Raw genomic sequence first — 19,523 nt, 5'->3', positions numbered from 1 at the left:
TGTCACTCTTCATTTTTCAAAATGACTGTTTAATTTTCACCACTGCTGTACTGACAATCCATTTCGTATCAAAAAGAACACCAGTTAAAAGAAACAGCAGTGAATTCTCATTACAATAGACATAAAATGTCTAAGTGACTTACCTATTCCAGGCCCCTTGCTTGATGAATGTGCAAGGGTCATGTCCCTATTCCCGAGGCTTGCTGGCATTCTTCCAGGTGGCTGCTGTTGCAGGGTTGGGGGCCCCTGCTGAGGGGACACTGATTGTGCCTGGCCAGAAGGGGCGTTGTTCTTATCCCATAAGTTGACACATTTGGAGTTGTAGTTGCTGGGGTCACCCCAAGCAGATGTTCCATCATCAATCTCCATTTTCCTGCTGATGGACTGTGGAGAAGGCTCCTCCCAACCGCTGGGCTCTGAAGTGTCTCCAGAGCCACTGGAAAGTTGGGGTATAGGCCCTGAAGCCCAACCTGAACTTTGGCCCTGGGCTGAAGGACCTGCCGGTCTTCCCCAGCCCCCTTGCATGGCCCCCGTTTCCACCGACTGACACTGCTGAGGCTGTGATTGTTGTTGCTGCTGCTGCTGTGCCGGGCCTTTCTGTGAGGCCAATTGGCTGTTTGGCATCTGTGACGAGTGCATCTTCCCACCCCAGGCTTGGTGAGATTTTCCACCCATGTCTCCACCCACCCCTGTACCTCCAGCTCCCCACGCCCCTCTAGGAGCTCCCTCATCCCAATTACTCCATGTACCCACTTCTGAGTCCCCACTAGTACCTCCTCCACCTTTCCCATCCCCCCAACCCCCACTGCATGGTTTGGGCTCATTATCTCCCCAGTCATTGCTACCTCCTGGTCCCCAATTGCCTGCATCCCCCCGTATTTCTTTCCATCCACCTGTTCTTTTCTCCTCCTGACTGTCTCCCCAGCCACCTCCTCCAGATGATGGAGTACCCTGTGTTTGGAAATCTCCCCACCCGCCTGATGATCTCCCTGCTCTACGTTCTCGCCACTCATGTCCCTCACTGTCCCAACCTTTCCCTGGGCCTTCTGATGAAGCAGTCCCTCCCCAACCCCCAGATGGCTTGCCCTGCCCACCAGCTGAATTAACTCCTCCACCTCCAGATTGTGAGACGCCAGGGTTTTGGATATTGACACCTGAGGGTGGATGGCCTCGGGCATGCAAAGAAGAACTGCTGTTGCTACTACTGTTGTCCCAACCTTCACCAGGTGAAATAGAGGGTGGTCCAAGGATGGAGTTTGAGTTCAAGTTGGCATTCAGAGTTGCACCTTGGAGCATAGGGGAGGAAGATGGATCAGTAGTCGTGGTGCCAGTAGAACCAGAGTATGGGTGGGCGTGGGCAGGTGCACTCATTGTAGATGAGGAGTTTGCCCCACTTGGTGCTGCTGCTCCGCCTCCTCCCTCCAAATCCCATGCCACATTCTGACGGATTTGTGTCTGACCCCAACCAGAGTTGGACAGCACTCTGGGGTCCAGGTCAGATCGGCTAAGCAGATTCTGTAAGGCCACTTCAGGGTTGGGAGGCTGATGAGTGCGGTGGCCATGGCGCTGATTGCCACTTCTGGAGTTTCCTCCACCACTGGAGGATGAGGTACCTCCCCCACCTCTGCTACCCTGGCCTCCCCACTCACTCGATTCACCTACTCCTACATCCCCAACTCCTTTCTGATTGTCCCAAGCTCTTGTCATAGTTGAAGGTGTGGAGGAAGAAGTCGTCGGGTTGCCGACACTACCGCCGCTGCTGCTGCTATTACTGCTGGAGCCATTTTTCCCATCTGGATTGTTGACACCCCCAACCCCACTGGATGCCCCCCACTCCCCAACCAACATATGGTCCCCACCCCACGCTCCCTGAGATACCCCGGGGGTCTGACCACTACTTGCTGTTCCCCACGCACTTGCCCCTGTCAAATCTCCTCTATCCTCCTGGCTGGCAAAACCCCACGCCTTCCCACCTTCGGCAGACACGGAGCTCCCCCCTGCTCCATCCTCCCAAGATTCAGTTCTTGAGGCACCCGTTTTGGAGTTTGCAGGGAAAGGCTGAGCTCTCCACAATGATGAGCTGGTGGAGGAGGAAGAGGAAGCAGAGCCGTCCCCTCCACCTGTGCTTCCACAGTCCATATCAGCCCCCTCTGCCACCCCTGTGTTTTTTGGTCCTGCTCCTGGTTCCAGTGCTGCGCCACCCCACTCTCCACTGGGTGGCTCTCTGTCTCTGGATTGCATTTGGTGAAGTTGGTGCTGATGAGAAGCTTGATTCACAGAAAGAGGGTTGCTGGCAGACAAGGATGAGCTTTGGAGGGAAGAGGAGCCACCCTCTGTTGCAACTGTCCCAGCCCCGTCCTGTACCAGGGCTGGCCAAGCAGAAGGATTGGCATTAGGGGTAAAATTGGCACCTGGAATCCCACAGCTGACACCAAGGGAGCTATCGGAGCTCCCTGGGAGAGGGGCAGCTTTGGATATGGGGGGCAATGAGCCTGCTGCTACTACATTCCCCCCTATGAGTTCATGGGAGGATGAAGCCCAAACACTACCAGACTGCATACATTCATTGGGTGAACCAGAGGATGTGGGTGGGGAGGGGCTGCCGGAATTGACTCCTTTCCTCCCGTTCCCTCCTCCCACAACTTTAGCTTGCTGCTGGAGATGCCTCTCACCCCATGAGGCGCTGCAATTCGGAATCCCGCTACCGTCTGCACCTCCGGTACCTGCTGTATCCCCTGCCTTTGACCCATCCCCAGCAGCAATACTGGGCCATTCCTCCAGGTCTGACCGGTCCACTATCACCTTTTCCCTGCCCTGAGAGAGGGGTTGGCTGCCAGAGCTGGTCCCCCACATGGAATTTGCATAATTTGAAGAAGAAGCAGCGATTGATGAGGAGGATGACGTATGGGGCAGTGAGGGAGCAGCTGGACCCAAAGGGCCCTGGCTTGGATCTGTGAACAAAATACCAAACTTTTCATGAACCTGCCAGACTCTTTACATAACACATAACCTACATGTAAATAAACCAAACTGGTATGATACAAACAGGGATAGTTCACCCCAAAAATTCTGTCATCATTTACTCACCCATGTGATTCCAAACCTGCATGACTTCTGTGAAACAAAAAAAGATATTTTGAAGAACTGCATTTTCATGAATCTTATTTTTGGGTGAACTATCCCTTAAAAAGGTACTGTAAGTGACTTAAGTCATTTTGCTAACCAACATCCTCTCTCCAAAGACATGTTAGAAATCCATATCATGCAAAATTATTTGCAGGCGGAGTGTTTCTGATAAGTATAAAGTTTAACTTTCACTGCTATTCAAATTATTCACTTGATGATTCTTACCTGAGGCAGAAGCCACTGTTTCATTGGGGCTGTCTCCCCCGCTGTTGCCTCCCCCCAGCAGCATGGAGGACAGTGGTGGCTGGCCCCTCTTCAGTAGCACTTTATGGTCCTGCTGGCCACGGAATCGAGGGGGCACTTCACGGGGCATGTAGCGCTGAGAATTCTGTGTGCCGGGGGAGGGCTGTCCGTTAGCCACCGCCGGCCGCTTAGCATTGTTCCCACCCTGAGGGAGGGCGCCAGCAGCCGGGGTGGCAGCGGATGGGGTTGAAGAGGGGACGGGGCCAGGGCTGGGGGAAGTTGAGTTGGGGGTGGCAGGAGACTGTGCAGATGGAGGCTTGGTCAATTCTGGCACTGTGTAGTGGAAAATTTAGGAGCAAATGAGAGCAGAACTGCAGAAAAGCTACATTAAGATAAAGGAAAGAATAAATAAATTTTACTCATTAACATGGTGACACTTTTTAATTTCATATGTTTGTTTGTCAGCACAAAGGCACATTGTCTCTGTAACTTTTAGGATATCATCACACAGTACAAACAAGAAAGTTAAAAAAAAAATAGCATTAAAAATGCCAAACTATCTTAGATAGTTTAGTTTTCTATCATGCAACATATTAGTCAAGGGCTTGATCTCCGTCATTTATAATTTAACAACAGGTCAGGCATCTTCTTTAGATGAAATTAGGAGGACATGGGAGGAAGATCTTGGCAGACCACTCTTGGATGACACGTGTGTGCGGCACTCACTTATTCAGTTCAAAGTAGTGCATAGAGCTCATATAATTTAGCTCAAATTTTCTCTGGTACTAATCCCATGTGCAACAGATATCAATGTGCTGAGGGTTCACTAGTTTTCAGTGGTTTTCCAGGAGAGGTTAGTGCCAGATTCCCTGGTGGCATTACTTGGAGTCATGGTTATCAACATCAAAGTCCTTGTTTTGTCTTCCTTGTTGGCACACAGAACACCACTACTAAATTTGTCTCCACCCACTGTCACCCAGTGGATCAGAGATGTAATGTCATGTCTTTATCCTGAAAAGATCAGGTAATCATTAAGCGGATAAAAAAAAAAAAACAATTCCTTAGGATCTGGCACCCCTTCATTGATTATTTTGATCATTCTAAATAATTCCCTATTATTGACTGTACTTCTCTCTATTAAGCCCAAAAAGGATGCCAAACCAGTGTTTTTTTATGTATTTTATTTACTTTTTTTTTCTTTTTACCTTGAGTGTGTGCACATATACTTGTGTATGTAGGTGAGTGTTTATGTGTAGGCATGCATGTATATGCTACTTATCAATTTTCAACTCTTATAGAAATCAATGGTCAAAATATATGTAACCCCATGGATTTGTTGGTGAGGGTCAGGGGATTGTTAAATCTGATTTCTATTGAAAAAAACTAATAATAAAAAAACACTGTGAATAATGCAAAAACTAAAACTCACTTTAAAAGAGAACAGAATGTAGTTACCTTTATTTTTTTGCTCTGCAACCTGAAACAAGGAAAGAAAAAAAGTCATTATAGATGACAATAGACATTTATATTACTCAAAGTATAGAACAATTTTTGCTGGGCTGATGCTTGAAATTTATTTATTCATAGATTTGTGCCAAGCAGGTCTTCATCACATATCATGATGCTGTTGAATGACTGATTCTATTTGGCTGCTGATTATTTTTCTGTAAACATTTTAGCTATTGAGAGGAGCATGAGGCCTATTCACACTAAGGATGATAACTATAACAATGAAGTTAACTATGAAGTTAATGATTTTAACTCATTTAATTCTATGAGTATAGTTAAATTCACACTACAGCTATAACGATAACGGCACATAGGAATGATATTGTTGGAATAACTTTCAGAGTGATTTTTTTCCAGCTGATGAATGATAAAAATGACACCCAATATTAGAAAGCTTAAACATTTAAAGCTGCAGATGCCATTATTGCAGTGCATGGTTAGAATAAACCAGAGCATATGACGCTCCGCTCAATCGCTCCCTGCCCCTTTCATACAGTTCAGAAAAGCTAGAGCGAATTACACACGCGCACATTGCACGGACATACGCATTCTCTACGAAGGCATCATTTATGTTGTTTGGGGTGCTGTGGGCTTATATTTTATAAATACGAAACACATTGACAGAAGTCTGCTTTCAATTTCCATGTGCACTTTGTGAACGGTGCTTGCGCAAATGGCTTTGTGCGACTCCGTTTAAGTGTTTAAATGTAGCCTACTTGCATCTCAAAATGCTTTTATGACGCAAAATTAAAGTTAACAGTCAGTTAGGTGTCTTAAGGGATTAAACAGGCTGGACAAAAACATGTCATATTTCAAAAAAGATCTGTGCATTATTGTGAACGCAGCTTATTCTTCCGCTGTCTATGATGACATCAGTTATAATCAAACAACCCTAAAGATGAGAAAGAGGAAAAATCCCTCACAGCTTTTGAATGGAACACATTCAGATACTCTTAAATATTGAAAGCACTCTTTGTTTGTTGCTTGTAATGTTTCGTTGTTCTTCTTTATTATTATTTATTAGACTACTTGCTTTTGTTTTGAAGCTGTTTATAGCCTATATTTAAAAATCCTTAACATACAATTTTTTTTTAAATAGTAATTATTTAAAAAGTACTTATAATTACATAGATTATGTATTAAATTAAAAAAAGGTTACGAAACTAATAAGAAAAAAAGTCAATCAAAAATCGTTTTGGAATCGGATTTCCCACCCCTACTCGATAGTGCCAAATTGCATATATACATTACTATGATCAGATGATTTCCTAACTGCTGTTTTCTCACCGCTGTTATTATTGTTGTATGTTTATTTTGTTATTGAGAAGAAAGTATGCAGCACATATTTGTCTAAATGGCACTCTTAACAGTGTGGACGTCAGGATGTTTGTTAACAGTATAGCGCTGCAAAGGCATTTCAAATTATTTACCCATAAGCAAAAAATGAAAGAACTTTGCTGTTATAGTATTTCACAAGATGAATCTTTGCTAACTCAGTTCCTCCACACTAACTTTCAATTACTTCTTCTTTGTTCTTAACTTTGATGTCTACTGTGCATATGGGCTATGTATAATAATGTTGAGCGATATGCACCAGTCAAAACATCAGCCTGTGAGATCACCAATGCACAATATCATCGCACGCGTGGGTGTGCAATAGTTCACTTATTTGATCATTAATTTACTTATTTATTCAGGCTACTTGTTTATTTACTCATTTAATTATTTACTTTGTTTTATTATCACAGGAAAATAATCTTCTCTGTCATTTTGCAAGCAAAGATTTGCAAAGAAGTTGATGATGAAGAAAAATGTCATGTTGCATAGAAATATTTCACTCAAAAGGCAATCCCCTGGATATCATACATGCAATTTGCAAACTTTGCACAAGAGTTATGCTGTTGAAGAAGTCTCAAACCACAGTCAATTATACACAGAAAGTGAAAGTAAAAACTGACCAAGCTTTAGGCGTCTGACACTGCACAGCACATTAATTCTCTCAGTCATGACGACAGTTGAATCTACCTCAGATCTGATAATGATTTATATGCTTAAAATTTCTCTTGTGAACCATACATTAATGATAGTAAAAAAAGGAGATTTGTGAGTTCACAATTTCTGAGGGTGAGTTCACAGTTGTAGTTCGGTTCGTTTGGTTAATTTGGTCCCAGGGTACCCCCAGGATCCTCCAAATGAAATTCAAGGCTTTTTTAAGACCTTTTTAATACCATTTTAAATGAAATTCAATGCCAACTTCGTACCCATTCAAATCCAGTCAAATCTGTATAAATTTTGAACCCTAGAAAATAATTAATTCGGCATATATTTTTATACCTATACTATCAATATTTTATTTACCATAGGCCTACTAAATGTAAACAGCAGTGTCTCTCTCATTGTTACACAGTGTAATATAATTGTATAGGCTAATACTATGATGTAATTGATGTAATACTACTAATGTAATTGATGTAATACTACTAATATACTAATATAATACTACTAATATAATACTATTAATTGCAATAGTCTGGTGCAACTTCTCACATCCAACAAGGTGCATGGAATAAAAAAAATTAGTAATTTAGGAACAAAACCAGCAACACTCATAGATGCCATGGAGGGGTCAGAAATAAACAAAAAACTGAAGCTATATATATCAACTTTATTTTGCCAAAAAATAAAAATCTCTCATTGTTATTAGTTTTTAACATTTAGTGGAAGTAGGCTGTTTTCCTTTACTTCATGCTATCTTAAATAAAATTAAAATCTTGCACTGAACAACACTGTACAGAACAAATACAACCCTTGAATACATTTGTACACTCTTCTGTTTCTTGACATGGTAGCATCCGACGCGTTTCGGTGATTTAAAACGACGCTCGTGACTTAAAGTCGAGTGCTTTTACTGTAATTTAGGCAAGCGCGCTCATAATAGAAGCGACGCGGTTGAGAGCGCGGCTCATGGTTGCATAGCAACGACAGACGCCACGGGAGCGAAAGCGCATTGGAAAGAAGGAGAATGCCGGCGCGGCCGCGTATGTGACGCGTACTAGAGAATAATAATTATAATAATAATAATAATTTAGCGGGCCGGATTATGTTTTATTTTTGAGATCAGTTGCGGGCCGTAAATGGCCCGCGGGCCAGCAGTTTGAGACCACTGGACTAGACTATCACAGAACGCTGACACAATCAGCTACCCAATGATGATTTTCATTCAATCCGAGCACAGATATTGACTCGTATTACTCGTATAATACTCGTACTCGGCAGAAGTGCTTTATCCGTACCGGATACTCGTTTCAGCCGAGAAACAGGAGTATACTCATGAGATATTACTTAAATTATTAGGCTTGCTGAGATCGACTGTGTTACCGGTGTTCAGCCGCAACATCGTTTATATCACTTGCCCTCCGTGACTGCGGCACCGTCGTTTTGATTTTTTTTATCGTAATAAAAAAATTTGTTTAGTTAGAGAACAGATAGTTAAAAACTGAACTCGTCTGCGTAATTCAGTGAGAGCTGAACGAGAGTCGCAGCAGGAGTCAGATTTCACCTCACTTCTCTGAATGACGATGGATGAAGATTTGGTTGCAAAGCGAAATGTAAAAGCATATTTAAGCGAGTTTGTCATTGTACAGTTTTTTTTATGTGTTTTTTCATTAAGAATAATACCAAACCCACAAACCATTCAAGCAATCGCAGCCTCCGAGTTGCCGCAACTTTAAAAGCGAAAGTAAAATGTTTTAATTAATTTTTGGTGGTATTTTTGCCCTCAAGCCCCCGTTTATTTCCGACATTGCTTATGATAATCCACATGTATTTCCAGTTAATTTGGCTGAAACATCAGCAGCATGAGATGATCTCATTTCACCTTGTAAACAATCTTTGAAGTGTAGTACATCGCACGTCTTTTGCATTTGCTCTGCTGACTTAAGCAGCGTCTTTGAATGAAGGCATGAAAAGCAGCCGATTGCCGTGTGAAACAAAACTCTTGTGTAGACGCATTTTAGGAGGTGCACGTTTTGTTCCGATTGTCTTATAGTTCTATTCATGAGAATCGATCGTGCACCCGTGCGCCTAAATATTTTTTCACTCGCACGCACCTATTTTTAGGAGCAAAAGCGAGCGAAATACTCGCACTGTAGAGCCCTGGAATAGATCACCCTGCAGTTCAATTTTGATGTGGGATGTAGTTTTTGTAGTCTGTTTTAAAAACATTTTCATTGAGGAGTCCTCAATCCTCAAACGTGCGTGTCAGAAGTATGTAGTGATGTTATGAAATTACAGGAGGCAAATCAACTATAGGTCCTAATATTAATTTGATAATAAAAATGTAATACATTAAGCGTTGAGCGAGCGGACCTGAGCGGACAGAGCAGAATCTTCAAAAAGGTGCTCTCCGCTTCGGAGGAAATATTATATTATTATTATTATATTATTATTCCAGGGCTCCGCTCACATGCTCTGGAATAAACAGAACATTGTCGTCTGTTGGTGTGAATGTTAATATAGTTATTGTTATCTTTATAGTCATCATTCTTGGAGTTAATGGCCCTTTACCGCCTCCCACAGCAAAATAACAAGAAAAACAATGTAAATAAATTACAGAAAAATAGAAAAAGATGACAATTTAATTTTTCACACTATTACTTTTACTCTCTCTCTGCTTTGACAAACTAGTAATGGAGGCTTGGATGACTTTCAGTCTATTAAAGCTACAGTAAACGATTTCTGAGAAACGCTGTTAATATTTGAAATCACCAAGCTCCGCCCACATATTCACAAACATGCTATGCAACACAGGCACCTCCCCCCATTGAGCGGACACGCCCCTTACTGCTGATTGGCTACAGTTGTGTTTTGGTGCTCAGTCCAATCCACTTTTAACAGTATTTCTCAGAAATTGCTTACTGCACCTTTAACAAGATGCTGAAATCAGTGGTGTAAGAAAGTACTACACACAAGCTAAAAATGTACTCTGGGACACTGCATTATTGAACAATAATGCACGCCTGCATAGTGGCCGATTGCATTACCACCACAAGGAGTGCATTAATTTGCTATAATTTAACAATCCAAAATAATGAATTCATACATAATATAACAATTACCTTCTGTGAGGTTTCCCGTTTCCTTTTATCTTCCTTTTTCCTTTTCTTGTCTTCCATGAACTGCTGCTCCCTTTCCTGATGCTCCTTTCTACAAAAGATATGGAACTCATCATACTGTTTAAAACAATATTGGTCAAAACAAACATGTCCGTCTATAAAACCTTCTCAAGGATATATAGGCCTAGACCTTTTTTGTCTAATCCAGAGTACCCAGTACCAAGGATCTGGAAAATGTACAGTTTTTGTTAAGTATCTCCTTCAACAAATCCAGACACTAAAAGGTGCTGCCAAACCAAATGCATAACAGCCTGAGACATAACAGCGGCACCAAACACATGATCATATCATCACAAATCACTGAATACGTAACTACAAAGGAATGCTTGGTTTTGGGGTCAACCTGAGTTTGCATGTGTCATGCAATAAATCGGATTCCCATTAAAATCATACTGTAATCGTGGTAATGGGAGAAACTATTGCTGCTGTCGGTCTGCGAGCCTGCAATTGGCAGGCAGGGCATTTTCGGACCGGCGCTCCGTTCACCCACCCGCCCATTTCCTCCGGTGCAATATACGATTTTAAATACATTCCATACGTCAGCTATCAGAATGATTCGTGCAAAATCAACTGTTTTAACGGTAATAACTGGAATATGCAGTTAACTCGTACGCTCTAGTGGTCCTGACAAATCTTGTTACCGAGTTAGCTAGTTTGTTAGCAAGAGACACTGACAAACACTACACGTAAATCAGGTAACGTAATTTCGTTAAATTCCCCCTGAAGCCGCCGATTAACTGCATACGGATCACAACAAAAATCAAAAGGGTAAGCAACCGTCAAAACAAGACATGCATAAATATGCATTTGGTCAAATATGGGGAGTAACAGCAATAGACCATGAGTCGGTAACGTTATAACGTTACATTGCCCAGCAAAACCATAGAGCCAACTCATGCGTGTTTTTATTTAATGCAAAATCATTGTCCATATTAATTAGTACAGTACTAAATAAAAACCAGTATGTTTTTACGATCGACCAGCGGAAAGCTAAAGTTGCAAACAAGCAGATGCTAACTAGCTTGCTGGCTAATTTAACTAGCAACCGAGCTAGTGGCTAACAGATGTCGACGAGGAAAAACTATATTACACATAAATGCTTTCACACCACTGCGGTTTTACGAATGCATATTAATGCCATTCGTAGCAAATAACATTTTATATAAATTGCTCTTTAAAACAAAGCACTTACCTCAGGAATTACATGCACCGCAGCTAGTCTTCTAGCTACAGCTAAAGTGCTTAAGTGCGAATTTCTGGGTTTTGAGGCAACGTGAAATACAACACTCCATCAAAATCTAAAAGCTAGTAATGAAAACACTCCTTCTATAGTTTTTAAATATGAAATACGACAATGTAAACGATAGAGGCGAAATCTGTGTTTAAAGCGCTGTAAAGTCAGTTGGTTGACGGTCGGCCATTTTACTGCTCGGTGTGAATGTGTGTGTCTGGACAGGTCTGACGGAAGGGGGGCAGCCGAGGGAGATTTTTGACCTTCAATATTAAAAGTCCAATAACTCTTTATTTGGCCGTTTTTATAATTAAAAAAGTACTATTTATTGTGGAATGGTTGTTCGTTGTTCAACGGTTACAATATTGTTTCTCTTTCAATATCAGTTAAATGGCTACCTTAGTCTATCCTATCAAATTTCACATCAATAAAATGTAAATAATGTTTTATTTAGTACAGGTGTTTTCTTTTTCGTATAAACATACATTTTAATAAAATACAGTGAAAATTATAAAGACAATATGTTTGACTTTTATGTTGTCATTGTAAGAGCTTTTATCTAGACAAAAAAATCCTCTTTTAATCATTTTTCTACCTTCTGTTAAATGTAGCCTATAAAATTGTCCATAGAATACAACTATTAGTGATTTCCAATTTCTTTTTTTCTTTCTTTTTTATTTTTAGAAAGCAGAATGAAAGAAAAATAAATTGTTATTTAAAAATATGCACGTATAAATGTCATCTCACAAATGACCTGCCTTAATAGCCTACAAACGTAGCCTAAATCATTTTAAAACTAGAGTATTATTAATGAAAAATGAAAAATCTTTGTTTTACTGCACACCAATTTTTGGTTCATGATTATTAATGTTTTCATTGGCGTAGATTTACCACATTATATTTGGTTGATTATTACTCATAGTGTTAAGAATGTCTAACCACATGCTTATTCTTGACTCAGAAAAACATGGCCTCACGAAGAAAAGGCGAGAAGAGAAAGACAGAGGAGGTTACTGAAACAAAGGAGCTACAACATTCTGATGCAGAACCATCAGATGGCAGCAGCAGAGAGGAAGAAATGGCCCAGAAATTGAAGAAAAAGGCAAAGAGAAAATACATAGGTGCACACGTCTCAATATCAGGTTAGCAAAGATGATTTAAGATGGATTTAAAGATCCAGTGTTTGTGCTGAGTGCATATTAATTTTACAAATATTCTTAAGGAGGAATATGGAAAGCAGTCGAATCAAGTGTGGCCATAGGAGGTCATGCTTTTGCCCTTTTCTTGGGCTCCCAGCGCTCCTGGACCAGACCAGCACTTGATCCAGCTGCTGCAGTTAAATTTCAAAAAGCCTGTGCTCAACATGGCTTCGATCCGATACACATCCTGCCACATGGATCTTATTTGATGAACTGCGGTTCCCCCAAAGAAGGTTTGTGTGCTGACTGTTCCTGCTCTGGTTGTGTGCATCCATCAAATACTGATTATTTAAAGATGGAGCCATGCGGTTGGCATATTTTAGTTGATTTAGTAAATATCTAATCAATAATTAATACTCTAGGCTGCATATGTTTTGTATAGCCTATAAGACAGTTTGTCAAATGACTCTGCATGTTGTAATCCAGATGTGTTCAGTAAGAGCCAGTCTATGCTTGTGGATGAACTGAGTCGCTGCAGTGCACTGGGCCTCAGCCAGTTTAACTTTCACCCTGGAGCTGCTATAGACTCCAGCCCTGAGAAATGCATGGAGAAAATTGCCCAAGCTATTAACCACGCACACCAGCAAACCCCTGCCGTTATTACAGGTCAACTATACAACCCTGATTTCTAGAAAATGTGCAACTGTGTTTATGCTTTCTGGTGAATTTAGCTTTTTCTCTTTCTTTTCTCTCAATAGTGCTTGAAAACATGAGCGGTCAGGGCAGCACTGTAGGTGGGCAGTTCAGTGAACTGAGAAGCATAATAGACCGGGTGCGTGATAAGACACGTGTTGGGGTGTGTCTGGACACTTGCCATGCTTTTGCAGCAGGTACGTGTGAAGTCCCATAGATATTAACACAAAGTATTTGGAAAAAGATGTCTTTAGAACAAAGATCAAAAGTATGGGCTTACATGACAAAACTTAATTTAAACTTTAAAATAGCTCTGCAGTTTAAATATATATAAAGTATTTGACATGATACTCTTCTGTTTAGGCTATGACATTTCACCACCTGGAGGAGTGAAGAATATGCTTGATGAATTTGACAGTGTGGTTGGGTTGCATTATTTGAGAGCCGTTCATTTAAATGACTCTAAAGGTATGCAGCATTCATTTCACAGCGTGCTACAGGGATGATGTGTTTTTGTTGGCCAAAACCCGAAAACGAGTTAGTATTTGTCAGTGGGGTTTTGGTTAAATGACTGAAATGAAGTGGTGAACACAAGTTATTTTCACATTTTATTCTACAACATAAAATACATCAGTAATACCCCCTTGGTCCGTGTACGTTTTGATAGTTTGTTTTCCAATTTGAAATGAAATACGCAGAAACGAGAAAACGGTCGTTTCCCGTTTTTTCGTTTGTTAAAAAAAAACAGAAAAACGAGATTTTGACTCGATTTTCGTTTTTTTCGGGTCACGGATAGAAAACGGAAACACGACTTCAAAACTCGTTTTCCACATGTGGGCGGTCATTACACGCCCCTTTCAGCTGATTGGTCAATCAAATCTGAGCCAGTGACGTCATCTTCAGTTCGTTCAACAAAATAATAGTCCTCTGCCGCTATATCAGTAGATGTCATATATCGGCTTTCTTCTGTGCAACCTAACGCGTATTTCACAGAAATATGTTTGCACAGATAAAAAAAGTTTAAAAAAACCTACAGTAAATTTAATTAAGTCTGTTTTTAAGCTGTTTTTAAAATGTAAATGCCTCTACATCTGTTACCAAGCGCATGACATCCTTTGGGCTACTACCACCGATCAATAGGCTATACATAATGACAGACTATTATCTATTATAGATCACTGGCTACTGCACTCTTTTTTTTTTCTTATTTTAATGTTTTGTTTACATTTTTATACATTTAAATTCAATCAATTAACAGACGCATTCCTTGCAGTAGACTATGCAGTCATATTAGAAAATAGGCTATCCACTAGGTGGCAACACCTATAACGGTATCACCATCGGGGGGCTTTTTAGTTTTCCTTAGCTTATAAATGGCCATACAGATTTTATCTCTTAAATTAAACACTTTTATTAACACAGTGAACATTATTATATGTCACAGTTTGCTTGCTATCCTCACTTTTTCTGTCTTTCCTTCGCTTTTGAATGAATTAGCTATAAATGGCCCTGAACATTTTACTTTCAATTTCGATTTAACGGCTATTGGCGATTCTGCGTCAATTGCTTCAGTGGACAACAGCAAAACAAAAACTCTCGTATATTAAACATAGAAGTTTTATTATCTTTGTAATTATTTTATTATCTTTTATCATCTTTGTAATTATTTTATTTTGTAAATATTCGTGGCTTAAACAGCGGGAAAATTTACTGTATGCAGTTCTGTGGACGTTTTGAAAAACTTAAACTAAACGAAAATTATTGTTGCCTTGTCAATATAATTTCTGTTTTTTTCCCCCTGACTTTCAACTGATGCGATCATCGTTTCATTAACCGACAAGATTATATTAAATTAGAATTAAACGAAATTTGATAAATGTCTGTGAATCATTAAAAAATTCCAGGGGGTTAGTTTTAGCCTACATAAACAAATAGCAGAATAAACAACAGAACATGAGGATTCATTATCATCACGCACCTGCAGCGCTTCTGTTAACGGAGAACAAAGGATTCAAAAAGGAATAGGCTAAATAGCCTATGTCTATGCGCGAAATTTATTTCACTTAAGTAATTAATATTACCAAAATGAAAGGGGAAAAAATGCAACAATATGAGTGTCGGTTCATTTTTGAGAAGTTCACAGAAAGGAAACCAAGACGGCATAAAATTTCTTTGTTTATTTTACGAGCAATGTTTTGTTTTTATTGTGAGTGTACAAAAATAATAGGCCTATTTAACCCTTCACAGATTCTAATGGTGTTACATATATTTGACCATAAATGTCTAAGTATTAAGTTGTTTCCGCTTTTATAAGAAAATTCAAGTGAACGCGTCGGCGCCTCACGCACACACAACATCAGTTTTAGTAACTTGACGCCACAGCCTGTTAACTGTCAAAATATGTACATTCAACCAAATATATAAAAAGTTATAGGCCTACTGCTCATTTTAAGTAGTCTGTGTAGGCTACAATAAAAGCGTTTAAATAATAAATATAGTTTAGCCTCCAAATCGTGAATATTGAAACATTTGGATTTGTGTCAAATTAGAGAGGTAGTTATAACGCCGGTTTCTGTTTCAGTTCAGCTTTAAATTAATTCTAAAATAGCTAACTAAAATAGCTATGCTGTAATTTTGATCTTTAATGTTTGATCTTTACATATTGCCTCAATCTTTTAATCAAAGGGTTATTAACATTTCAGCAGGCAATTAGGCTATATAAAATAAATAAATAGAGATGAGCTATTGTTCGTTTTTCAAAATTGCTTACACTATTTATTTATTGTGATTTATTCTATTTATTCAAAATAGAATAAAATAAAAACTAGTTTTTTTTTTTGTTTTTTTTTTTTTAATCTCTGCTTTTCATCCGCTCCTCTGTGTGGGTAGTTTCACTATTAAACTACAAACAGCATTACAACAGTCTGTGTGCTGATTAACATTTCTGAAATAAATATTTCTGTGAAATACGCGTTAGGTTGCACAGAAGAAAGCCGATTTATGACATACTGATATAGCGGCAGAGGACTGTTATTTTGTTGAACGAACTGAAGATGACGTCACTGGCTCAGATTTGATTGACCAATCGGCTGAAAGGGGCGTGTAATGACCGCCCACATGTGGAAAACGAGTTTTGAAGTCGTGTTTCCATTTTCTATCCGTGACCCGAAAAAACGAAAATCGAGTCAAAATCTTGTTTTTCCGTTTTTTTTAACAAACGAAAAAACGGGAAACGACCGTTTCCTCGTTTCTGCGTATTTCATTTCAAATTGGAAAACAAACTATCAAAACGTACACGGACCCCCCTTGACATTTAATGCATTAAAACATGTTTTATTATAATTTAAAAACATCAAAAACCAGTGTGATGCAAGATGCAATATATATACAGTGGGTACGGAAAGTATTCAGACCCCCTTACATTTTTCACTCTTTGTTATATTGCAGCCATTTGCTAAAATCATTTAAGTTCATTTTTTTCCTCATTAATGTACACACAGCACCCCATATTGACAGAAAAACACAGAATTGTTGACATTTTTGCAGATTTATTAAAAAAGAAAAACTGAAATATCACATGGTCCTAAGTATATACGATAAAATTTAGTTGAATATATCATTAGATGAAATGTATAAGTTCATATAATATATGATAATTACCATAATGAACTCTGTTTACCTCAATGGATTTAATTCAATTCATTTGAAACTTATAACTGATGACTGCTCAAAACATTCTAAATTTATGAAACCTACATATTCCTTTTCACCAAAACAACATCAATATTACTCTGAAATGTGTTCAAACTAAACTGATACATTTTACTTGCATAAACCTTTATGCAAGTAAGAAAATATGAAAAAATGTTGATGATGATGAACAGCTTGAATCTCCTTTTTATGCTTCAGTGGTTCATCAATAGGTGGCAGCAAAGTGAAATGTGGTCTTTTTCTTTTCCAAACCTTTTTCCTTCAAATTTAGACTATTTGGTCTATGTACTTTTGCTCTACAGTCACATTAAGACAAATCTAACTAACAGATGTAATCATTATATATATATATATGAGCATGTACAGCACTCAATACTTAGTTGGGGCTCCTTTTGCCTGAATTATTGCAGCAATGCGGCGTGGCATGGAGTCGATCAGTCTGTGGCACTGCTCAGGTGTTATGAGAGCCCAGGTTGCTCTGATAGTGGCCTTCAGCTCTTATTCATTGTTGGGTCTGGCATATCACATCTTCCTCTTCACAATACCCCATAGATTTTCTATGGGCTTAAGGTCAGGCGAGTTTGCTGGCCAATTAAGAACACGGATACCATGGTCCTTAAACCAGGTACTGGTAGCTTTGGCACTGTGTGCAGGTGCCAAGTCCTGTTGAAAAATGAAATCTGCATCTCCATAAAGTTGGTCAGCAGCAGGAAGCATGAAGTGCTCTAAAACTTCCTGGTATACGGCTGCGTTGACCTTGGACCTCAGAAAACACAGTGGACCAACAACAGCAGATGACATGGCACCCCAAAACATCACTGACTGTGGAAACTTTACACTGGACCTCAAGCAACGTGGATTGTGTGCCTCTCCTCTCTTCCTTCAGACTCTGGGACCCTGATTTCCAAAGGAAATGCAAAATTTACTTTCATCAGAGAACATAACTTTGGACCACTCAGCAGCAGTCCAGTCCTTTTTGTCTTTAGCCCAGGTGAGACGCTTCTGAAGCTGTCTGTTGTTCAAGAGTGGCTTGACACAAGGAATGCGACAGCTGAAACCCATGTCTTGCATACGTCTGTGCGTAGTGGTTCTTGAAGCACTGACTCCAGCTGCAGTCCACTCTTTGTGAATCTCCCCCACATTTTTGAATGGGTTTTGTTTCACAATCCTCTCCAGGGTGCGGTTATCCCTATTGCTTGTACACTTTTTTCTGCAACATCTTTTCCTTCCCTTCACCTCTCTATTAATGTGCTTGGACACAGAGCTCTGTGAACAGCCAGCCTCTTTTGTAATGACCTTTTGGACAACTGTCAAGTCAGCAGTCTTCCTTATGATTGCGTAGCCTACAGAACTAGACTGAGAGACTATTTAAATGCCTTTGCAGGTGTTTTGAGTTAATTAGCTGATTAGAGTGTGGCACCAGGTGTCTTCAATATTGAACCTTTTCACAATATTCTAATTTTCTGAGATACTGAATTTGGGATTTTCCTTAGTTGTCAGTTATAATCATCAAAATTAAAAGAAATAAACATTTGAAATATATCAGTCTCTGTGTAATGAATGAATATAATATACAAGTTTCACTTTTTGAATATAATTAGTAAAATAAATCAACTTTTTGATGATGTTCTAATTATATGACCAGCACCTGTATATACACACAACAAAAACAGCATAATTTCACGTGTAATTTCACTTTAGGGTAAAAAAAGACCCGAACACACCCAATTTTTTTTTTTTTTAAATGTCTTGTCTTGAAACAGAGGGTTACTAACAAGTGGTTAAATGGGACTATAGATAATGTCAGGGAACTCACTAGTCCAGGGAACTCACTAGTCCGCTTTTACAGCCTCATTGTGTTTATAATCACGCTCTTGCAAATTATCCTAACTCAGACTTTAAGGGAAAATGTTTTTTTAATAAAGAGTGAAATAGTTGTCAGAAGCTTAGCGATGGTGACTTTGAAGTCATGTGACTGTGATGTAGTTTATTTATAGCCTATGTCTAACTTTTTACATCTCGTATGTATTTAGGCTTCAAAATTCCTAAAAGTTGTGTTAATTTGTGAAGATTATTATTATAAACAAAACGTGTAAGAATCAAAAACCTTTCTTGGTCACAGAGCTTATTTTATGCAATAATCCAAAAGCCAGTGGAAAAATGCTATAGGATTTTTTGTAGAGAGAACCAGGGTGAAACTAACTTCTGGGTTGGCCAACAAAAATACGTCATCACTGCAGCACTGTTGTAATTGGCTGTACAATGACTCAATTTATATGCACAACAATGAATGTGTGACAAGTTTAGCCAAAATATACCATATTAAGTAGCATTTTTACTTCTTTTGAGATTGTGTAATCATTTTTCTTTAAAAGGAACATTAGGCAGCAATCTGGACCGCCATGAAGACATTGGACGTGGCCAAATCGGTATTACTGCTTTCCGAGAAATTGTGAATGAGCCTCGTCTGGATAATATCCCTCTGATTTTGGAAACACCCGGTCGGTAAGTTTCAGGTTGGAAAAACAAAATTTGGTGCAAATTAAATGAACCGACAACATTGACTTGCATTTTAACTGCATCCTCTCTTTCTAGCCCAGGCTTTGAGTATGCTGAACAGATAGAGCTCCTTTACTCCCTTTGTGAAAATAGGGTGAAGAATTAGACATATGCTGGGTGCCAGCTTCCTTGGCGGAT

General features: G+C 39.5%; 2 protein-coding genes across 6 annotated transcripts in view; one reads left to right on the top strand and one right to left on the bottom strand.

The window, feature by feature from the left end:
• Nucleotides 1–11,491, bottom strand: part of tnrc6ba (trinucleotide repeat containing adaptor 6Ba) — a 21,276-nt gene extending 9,785 nt beyond the window's left edge. For 2 of the 5 annotated variants that reach the window (XR_010892767.1, XM_067370068.1), the window contains exons 1-6: nt 11,245–11,491; nt 9,996–10,083; nt 4,825–4,846; nt 3,352–3,702; nt 3,088–3,114; nt 144–2,951 (exon numbers count right to left, since the gene is read on the bottom strand). Coding sequence is in view for 4 of the 5 variants with exons in the window: in XM_067370068.1 (XP_067226169.1) it covers nt 144–2,951; nt 3,088–3,114; nt 3,352–3,702; nt 4,825–4,846; nt 9,996–10,052 (3,265 nt within the window). In the remaining variant the exon portion in view is untranslated. Of the gene's footprint in view, nt 1–143; nt 2,952–3,087; nt 3,115–3,351; nt 3,703–4,798; nt 4,847–9,995; nt 10,084–11,244 lie in introns of those variants that run through there. The other 3 variants (XM_067370069.1, XM_067370071.1, XM_067370070.1) reach the window with 3 other exon arrangements.
• Nucleotides 10,459–19,523, top strand: si:ch211-141o9.10 (probable endonuclease 4). The gene is given in 9 exon segments (XM_067370073.1): nt 10,459–10,509; nt 10,511–10,558; nt 12,245–12,425; nt 12,506–12,715; nt 12,909–13,088; nt 13,181–13,312; nt 13,479–13,583; nt 19,202–19,331; nt 19,422–19,523. Coding segments are annotated over 9 exon segments (1,107 nt in total). The 3' UTR covers nt 19,492–19,523.

This window comes from Chanodichthys erythropterus, chromosome 19 (genome assembly GCF_024489055.1).
Source record: "Chanodichthys erythropterus isolate Z2021 chromosome 19, ASM2448905v1, whole genome shotgun sequence".
NCBI classification, from domain to species: Eukaryota; Metazoa; Chordata; class Actinopteri; order Cypriniformes; family Xenocyprididae; genus Chanodichthys; species Chanodichthys erythropterus.
The sequence above is the reverse complement of the archived record's forward strand: the minus strand, read 5'-3'. Positions and strand labels throughout refer to the sequence as shown.